The 8,998-nt window shown below is 44.7% G+C and overlaps 1 protein-coding gene across 1 annotated transcript in view; it reads left to right on the top strand.

The window, feature by feature from the left end:
* Positions 1 to 8,998, top strand: part of Cpb1 (carboxypeptidase B1) — a 27,984-nt gene continuing 18,986 nt past the window's right edge. The window contains exons 1-3 of the mRNA XM_004655899.2: positions 1 to 65; positions 183 to 258; positions 7,651 to 7,775. Of these exons, the coding sequence (XP_004655956.2) occupies positions 1 to 65; positions 183 to 258; positions 7,651 to 7,775 (266 nt within the window). The remainder of the gene's footprint in view (positions 66 to 182; positions 259 to 7,650; positions 7,776 to 8,998) is intronic.

Consider the following 8,998-nt stretch of genomic DNA (forward strand, 5'->3'; position numbering starts at 1 on the left):
ATGTGGGTGGTACTGCTTCTGGTCAGCGCGGCCCTGGCTCACCCCCCCACTGAGCCCTTCGACGGGTAAGGAAGGCAGTCCTCACGAGCGAGCCGTGCTAGCCTTTGGGAAGAGCTCCAAAGTGATGAATTTGAACCCCTTACTCAACTGTACACTTCTATTCATCCCATTTTACCCCTTAGCAACCGAGTTTTCCGGGTCAGCGTAGCAGATGAAGATCACATCAACCTGATTAAGGAGCTGGCTGACACCAAGCAGGTAAGCACCAGCCCCCAGCTTTAAGGTTACGTCACACCCGCTTTAAAACCCGATAGATGGGCTGGGGGGATGGCTCAGCTGTTAAGGTGTTCACCTGCAAAGCCAAAGGACCCAGGTTCAATGCCCCAGGACCCACGCTAGCCAGATGCACAAGGGGGTGCATGCGTCTGGAGTTCATTTGCAGTGGCTGGAGGCCCTGGCGTGCCCATTCTCTCTCTCTCCCTCTCTCTCTCTCTCACCCCCTTCTCTGTCAAATAAATAAATAAATATTAATTACTTAATTTAAAAAAACGATATACTCTGATTCTATCAAAGGAGGAAAGTAGCCTTTTCAGCAGCAAGAAACACAGCACTCAGTGCTCTCTGGCATCCTGTCTGCAGCTCTCGTGAGATGGCCACGGGCCCCATAGGACCGCACATCCATGCAACCTTTCAAAAGAGCTGACAGAGCAGTGGTATCTAGATAAGGTGATCTGTCGTGAAGGTCCTAGGACACTGAATGGCAAGTCACTTCCCTTCTAAGGCAAAAGAAAAAGGATCAGCTTAATTATTACTGAAAGACGGGGCACCTGTCCAACTTCACATTCATTTCCACATCCTGTGTATTATCTACTACCTCTGATTTGCTTCAATCCCAAGTGAAACAGCTGGAGTTTTCCTGCCTTGGTTCTGGTCTCCTTAATGACCTGGCTTGAGGGAGGAAAGAAGATTTTAAAAGCAACAAAACATGAATGATTTCCATACTTTTCTCTTGGTTTCAAGAAACTGAAATCTCTATGCTACTATTAAAAAAAAAAAAAACACTATAGATTGAACGAGAATTCACATGGTTTATTATGTATATAGTGTGTGGTGAGAGCATATTATTTATGCTGAGCATAAAGAGCACCGCTTGGGCCAGTGCTGTTAGGGAGTGAACATGTTCAAAGCTCGCCCTTCCCCTCTAACTGGCCCTATATGTCTCTCCTAATTATCTCGTTGTTTAGCTTTCAGGGTGTGCAGGAAAGAAGTAAAGGGTAGTGTCATAATCTTGGAAGTTGAAGCTATGAACTGAAAGGGAACACAAATGTCCCTTCCCTAGGCTTCCACTCAGATGTGGGGTCTCCTCTCAAGATGGCATCTCTGGCTGCCAGCCTAATGAGACCTGTCCCCTGGCTCCCAGGGGTAGTGGGCATCCTGCTGTTTAGAATAGGCTAACTTGTCTTCCAAGTCCTGTCATTGGTTTGCTTCATTATATCAGTTAAGAGATGCCTTCTCTCTAAATTTAACTCATTCTGCCCAGTCAAGCCAAATACTGTTCTTGCTAAGATCTTTTTCAGGCCTTTTCATCATTTCTCTTAGTATTGGTTTATGGACTCTGGAGATTCTGGTCACCTCTGGATATGGTTGTCTCTGTTTCTTTTTTTTTTTAATTTTTTGTTCATTTTTAATTTATTTATTTGAGAGTGACAGAGAGAGAGAGAGAGAGAGAGAGAGAATGGGCATACCAGGGCCTCCAGCCACTGCAAATGAACTCCAGACGCGTGCGCCCCCTTGTGCATCTGGCTAACGTGGGACCTGGGGAACCGAGCCTCGAACCGGGGTCGTTAAGCTTCACAGGCAAATGCTTAACCGCTAAGCCATCTCTCCATCCCTCTATTTCTTTTTAAAGGACTGTGTCTGCCAGAATGGACAGTGGGCCTTCAGGTGCTCTTTAATTAATATGTATGACAGGCCCATTGCCTACCTTTATCTGTGAAGCAGATATTTATTAATGGTGTCTGACACTTTCTGAACACCTTTAATAGGCATAGAACACTGTTAAATTCTATCAAACCTAAGTCAAATGAGAACCATTATTTATTGTCTTCACATGAATCTTCTTCAAATAAAGCATCTCTCCTTCTATAAAATACAAACATAATTTATATATTTTTAATTTTTCTTTTTTTAATTTCTTTTATTTCTATTTATTTATTTATTAGAGACAGAGAGAGGGGGAGGGAGAGTCCGAGAGAGAATAGGCACACTAGGGTCTCCAGCCACTGCAAGGAACTTCAGACTCAAACGCCACCATGTGCATCTGGCTTACATGGGACCTGGAGAATTGAACCTGGGTCCTTAGGCTTTGCAGGCATGTACCTTAACTACTAAACCATCTCTCCAACCCCATCATTTATATTTTAACCTTGATAGTCAGTTTCCAGCATACTGAGATTCCTTTAAACATGAATTTGGTCATCTATGGTAATAATTCCTACCACTCCTAACTTTACATAGCCAGCAAATTTGGTAAACTTTCTTCTTGACTATTTTCTTCACTGACAAAGAAAAATGCTAAGTCAGCCAGGGGTCCACACAGAGAAATCCTTCATGGTTCACTTGCCCAATACGTATCTTTCATAGATCCCCAATACACCCAACACTCTGTTAGGTACTGAGTGTTATCCATGAGCCTTATTCTCTGTAGGATAAGTTTGCTCAACTACTCTAAGCTGGTAGGGTGTTGCCTGGAGCTAACACGCTGCATCTTCCCAACTTGTAAAGCAAAAATCAATGGAGAGACTCCGTCGACTGCTTTGCTGAGACCAGGACCCTGTAGTCTACCAAGTGAGTGGACTCTCCTAATTATCTCATGAAGTTAACTGGTCCTGACGCATTCTGGACTTACACGTGCTGGCTCTGAGAGCACAGCTTCCCTTTCCGAGCACGGGCCTCCCACCTGCTCCCACTGTCTCTGCACTCGGAATCCGTGTCGGGCCCCAGGAGATACTGACCCCAAGCTTCACCTGGTTCCCTGTTTATTAAACTCAAAAAAATTGTAATGAGCCCTTCAAGCTTTGATTCTCCCAGTATTGTCGAGAAAGTTCTGTAACCGTGTCCGCAGAATTGCTTCAGTTGTTATCTAAATTCAGCATTTGTTAGTGGTCAGGGACGGAAACTAACCATCAGTGACCTTGGTTCAGCTGCCAGCCCCACCACTTGCTAGCTAGGACTGAACAGCTCCCTGCTTTCTCATTTGCAAAATAGTGATAGGGATGAACAGATGGTTCAGTGGTTAAAGGCACTTGCTTACAAAACCTAAGGGCCTGGGTTTGTTTCCTTAGTGCCCATGTAAAGCCAGATGCACCAAGTCATGCATGTATCTGGAGTTCATTTGCAATGGCAAGAGTCCCTGGTATACCTATATGTGCTCTCTCTCTCTCTCTCTCTCTCTCTCTCTCTCTCTCTCTCTCTCTCTCTCTTTCTCTCTCTCTCACACACACAAATTAATAAATAAAATAGTAATAATAATATTTCCCTTAAGAGGATCTTTTTACAAATTAAAAGAATTAGGCCGAGCATGGTAGCTCATGCCTTTAATCCCACCACTCAGGAGGTAGAGATAGGAGGATTTCCATGAGTTCAGGGCCACCCTGAGACTACATAGTGAATTCCAGGTCAGCCTGGACTAGAGTAGACCCTACCTCCAAAAACCAAACAGAAAAAAATTAGGAGAAGGAATATGAGACTAATATTTGTAAAGAATTAGAATGCTGTACCATTGAGTGGTGCGAGCTGAGATTTTGAGTACAATTTCCAGGTCATAATCACTCCTTTCCACATCTAGCTTGGACCTCAATGTTCTCTTTGCAGAAAAAAAGATTTCTGCATCAATAACAAGTGAACACTTCTTGACTTGCCTTGATGGTAATTTCATCTCTCGATAGAAGCAGAAAAGTCTTGGAAAAGATAAAATCCAGCTGCAGCTTCATGCTTTAGTGCCAAGCAGGAGATGCATGTTCCTTCTTGGTATTTTCAGTTCCAGCACAATTCAAAAGAGATGTTTCATTCTCTTTAGCAATCAAGGCCCAGTGCATTCTGGGCCATAGCCTTCCTGATAAAACCGTCACAAGGGCACCAGTCTCTGGAGTCATTTTTAGTCCAGAGTCCTTCTGCCCAGTTTGTGAGCGTGTCCTTTCAAAAGCAGAACGGATTGAGGAGATCAGAGGCCTCCCTGGCCTCAAGCAGCCTCTCTTTTCATCTCCGACTACATAGTAAGGGTTTCATCTTATCACCTTGCACTCAAGGTTGTGTTAGTTCTTTCTTTTTCTTTTGTGAGCACGCCCAGCAAACAACAGACTAGCTTTTTTTTTTTTTTTTTTTTTTTTTTTTTTTTAGGTAGGGTCTCACCCTAGCTCAGGCTGACCTGGAATTCACTATGTCGTCTCAGGGTGGCCTCGAACACACCACAATCCGGCATGTGCTCATGTGCCAGGCCCAGTATTAGTATTAGTTCTTTTATTGAAGATATTTATCATAAAACCTACTCTCTTTTCTCTAGATTTTCTTTTGTCTTATTTATTTTGAGAGAGAAAGAAAGAGGCAGGGAGAGAGAGAGAGAGAGAGAGAATGGGCACACCAGGGCCTCCAGCCGCTGCAATGGAACTCCGGATGTGTGCGCCCCCTGTGGGCACGTGTGCTGCTCTGCGCTTGTGTCACTGTGTCTGGCTACATGGGACCGAGAGGTTCAAACGCGAGTTGCAAGGCTTCGCAGGCAAGTGCCCATCTCTCCAGCCCTGCATTCTCTTCTTTAGCATCTTTTTTTTTTAGATCATCTTACAAAGTAACAGGTTCCTTTGCATGTGTGGTGTGCATTCATGTATGCATGTTCGTACATGTGTGGGCGTGCATGTGGCCGTGGATACACATACATGTGTGTGTGGAGGCCGGAGGTCAATGTCAGAGCTCTTCCTCAAGTACTCTTTACCTTATTCATTGACACGGGAACTCTCACTGAACCTGGAGTTCACTGGGCAAGCTAGCCAGTGAACCCTTGAAATATCCTGTGTCCACTGCCCCAGCACTCCATGATGCCCAGCCTTTTACATGGGCTCTGGTGGGTCAAAATTCAGATCTTCCTACTTGCATGGCAATCATGTCACACACTGAGCCATCTCCCCAGCACCAGGACAGGTCCATGACCTTTTCAGGCATTCTTAATTTTGGTTGATTTCTAGCTCCCCACACTCTTCTTCCCCATCCCACTTACTCCTTTTCTCTTTGTACCTTTTCAGCCCGAGCCCCCACCTCCACCACTTCACGGTGTTTCTTTGTGTTGCTTTTTTTTATGAGAGAGAGTGAGAGAGGAAAGAGGAAGAGAATAATGTGCACCAGGGCTTCCAGCTACTGCAGTCAAACTCCAGAGATGTGCACCAATCTTGTGTACATGCATGGCCTTGCATGCTTAAATTACCATGTCCATCTGGCTTATGTGGGATCTGGAAAGTTGAAGATGGATCCTTAGGCTTTTCAGGCAAGCACTTTAACCCTAAGCCATCTTTCTAGTCCTCCTTGCATGGTATATGTACAATATAAAAATACAAAAATTGTTATATTTTATTTAAATATACAAGTTTATTTAGATTATAAAATAGAAAAATTTGTTGGGCATTGTAGTGCATACCTTTAATCCCAGCACTCAGGAGTTCAAAGCTAGCCCAGGACTACAGAGCAAGTTCCAGGTCATCCTGAGCTAGAGTGAGAACCTACCACAAAAAAAAGTAGAAAAATTGGGCTGGAGAGATGGGGTAGCGGTTAAGCGCTTGCCTGTGAAGCCTAAGGACCCCGGTTCGAGGCTCAGTTCCCCAGGACCCACGTTAGCCAGATGCACAAGGGGGCGCACGCGTCTGGAGTTCGTTTGCAGAGGCTGGAAGCCCTGGCACGCCCATTCTCTCTCTCTCCCTCTATCTGTCTTTCTCTCTGTGTCTGTCGCTCTCAAATTTTAAAAAAAAAAGTAGAAAAATTAAAATATAAACAATGAGCAATAAACTGAGATAGGTATTAATGTCCAATAAACTAAAATCTGTATCATGTTCTCTGTCAGCGCTAAGGCTTGGCTGGGGGAGAGCCTTCCTCGGTGTCTACCTTAGCTCTGTACATCAGGACACTACACCACGTTCCATCACAAACTTCCTAGGGTCTGCGTAGCCCCTCCCTGCTGTGGTGGGCTCAGATGTCCTTACCACACTGCTGCTTCCTCACATTCTGTGTGCCTTAGACTCCGTAATTGCAGCCCCATGCCCACGCAGCCACCCATCCCCTTTCTGCCCTCAGTACTGCCCGTGTGTCATCAGGATCTCCTGTCCCACCAGGTGTGTGCCAGGGGGCTACTGTGCTGTGTGAGTTTCCCGGCTTCAGGAGGATAGCTTTCCCTTTTTCTGGAGCTGAGGCTGCGAGTGGACGAGCATTGTTCTTTGCTGGTGAGGGCCCGTGGGTTAAGATCAGCTCCCATGGAGTTCTAATTTCCTCTCGCTGTCAAGTCTGTTCCTGCAGCGCCTGGCTGAGGGTGTTGAGAACCTCTCAATTTCAAATTCCCGGGTTCCTCTTCCTGTGCTTGCCAGAGTTCTGCTGAGGACAGCTCTGTCTCGGGTTTGGAATGGCATGGAGTTCTGTGCTGAGACTGCATCTGCAGCAGCCCCTGGGAAAGACTGGAGGGGAAAGAATTCGTGTGGCAAGTGCAGGAAGTGACAGAGAGAAGGGCTTGTGGTCAACAGAGGGGGAAGCAGGATGAAGGCAGATGCCACGGAGCAGGGTTAGCCCACTGGGAAACATCAAGAAAGGGTATAACCATACCTTTCAGAATTCTCCCACCTGAAAGGTAAGGGGGATCAGAAGCCTAGACAGCTGCTTTCCGGGATCACCAAGAAGAATTATTGCTTCAGGATTTCTTGCCTGCTTGGTGCTGATATTTGGCATTTTCCAGTTCTGGGAAAGAGTTCCCAGAGGCAGAGACATGCATCTTGGAAACAGGGAGTCTCCTGAGCACACACGAAGGTTCCGGGAATTCTGGATAGATGAGACACTGTCAACATCTGCTGCAGACACTTGGGCAGCTCCACGTGCTTTATCAATGTGAAGCTTCTGTATCTACAATATGATCACATTTCCCTCTACACCCAACTTCTGCCTGTCACTAACTCATTATCATTGAGCACATTGGTTCATCACCTCTATGACTGCTGTTGCATGCAAGTGATCCAGAAAAGTCAGTAAGCAAAGAAGAGAAATAGACTACTGCAATTAACTAGTATCCTGGAGGGCTAGGGGGTAGCTCAGTGGTAGAGGGTTCACCTAGTGTGCAGGAGGCCCTGGGTTTGATCCTCAGCACCTCAAAAACAAGCTAGTATTGAAGAAAATAGTTATATTTTCTTCAGGATTGTTGCAAGTCAATTATATTTGTATCTGCAAGTACTTTTATTGACATCTGTTTGACCCCCGACCATTATTCACTCAAAGGAAATATTTGTAAGTGATTTCATGGATAATTTAAGTATGATGATAACTCTTCAGATTCAAGCAATATTATGCCTTATCAATGATAATTTGTCCATTGAATTATAGATGTTTAATATTGTATACCTTTCTGTTTAGATTGACTTCTGGAAACCAGATTCTGTCACTCAAATCAAGCCCCATACTTCCGTGGATTTCCATGTGAAGTCAGAAGACGTCACCACTGTGGAAGACTTTCTGGAGCAGAATGAACTCCCATATGAGTAAGCCCACGTTTGGTAGCTATTCAGATTCTTTCTCTTTGACCTGGGCCTGTGAATAACCCTAGAATGGTACAAACAAGACCAAGACCATGTCACACAGTCACAGTAAGATGTAATGACAGCTGCACCTGATCCCATGTTTGGAGACACCTGCCTTGGCAGATCTGGTGTTGACTTATTATGAAAGATTTTTGACTCTTGAACCAACCAAATTTCTGACCTGCTGCTGTGTTTAAAGTGATGTGTATCAAGCTATTGTTGGAGAGGTATCATTTTTTTTTTTTCCTAAATCTTTTCCCATCTTCTTTTTGGGTGATCAACCATAACTCTGTATGAGGACACTTCAGAAAGAGCAGCCAGGACTCTATAAGCCTACTAGAGATTTTTCTCCAGAACCAGTCCATTTGTCCCCCAAGATCCCACCACTGTCCCTATTGGTAGGAGAAAGCATGACAAGAAGTTCCCAGAGAAATGAAGCCGCTCACCAACACTTGGATTTGGCTAAAATGATGACCCTGCTTTCTCTCCCCAAGTACCATCTCAGACCAGCTAGACTTTTCAAGATGAGAGAACGTTCTCCTAAGGAGAGCTGTTCTTTTATTGACCCAATACTTTGATGTGAGAGCCTGCATGTAGCAACTACAGGGCAGGATAGCTGTGACCTCTCACCTATTAAAGCCAGATTTTAGGTGAAGGCTTGCTAGTATATAACAGATGTTCCAAAAGAGCAGGGGACTGGAAACTGAGAGGAATAGACAAAGTCTGGGGTCAAGTGGGCTGTTCTAAGAAATAAGGCTCTATTTTAGAGCTGAAAAATAGGTTGGAGTTAGGCAACGTCATGGGAAAACCCGAGAGAACATGCTACCTAGAGACACTCACATGAGAGGAGGAAATGAAACCTTTAAGACTATGCAAATTTCCCCCTCCAGAGGTAGACCAAGAAGATGTTAGCACCAGTTCTGAATATCCTACTGTTTATCCAACAGTCCCTGACCACATGTGCAATCTTCATTATGTTTTAAGGAAATATGATCTATATTGTTTCAATATTAATTTTTTATGTTCTTTTTGGCATCTTAAAAATAGGAGCACAGGGCTGGAGAAATGGCTTAGCAGTTAAGGTGCTTTCTTGTGCACCTAAGGACCCAGGTTCAATTCCCCAGAACCCATGTAAACCAGATGCACATAGTGGCACATGCATCTGGAGTTCATGTGTAGCCCCT

Source organism: Jaculus jaculus, chromosome 12, assembly GCF_020740685.1.
Source record: "Jaculus jaculus isolate mJacJac1 chromosome 12, mJacJac1.mat.Y.cur, whole genome shotgun sequence".
NCBI classification, from domain to species: Eukaryota; Metazoa; Chordata; class Mammalia; order Rodentia; family Dipodidae; genus Jaculus; species Jaculus jaculus.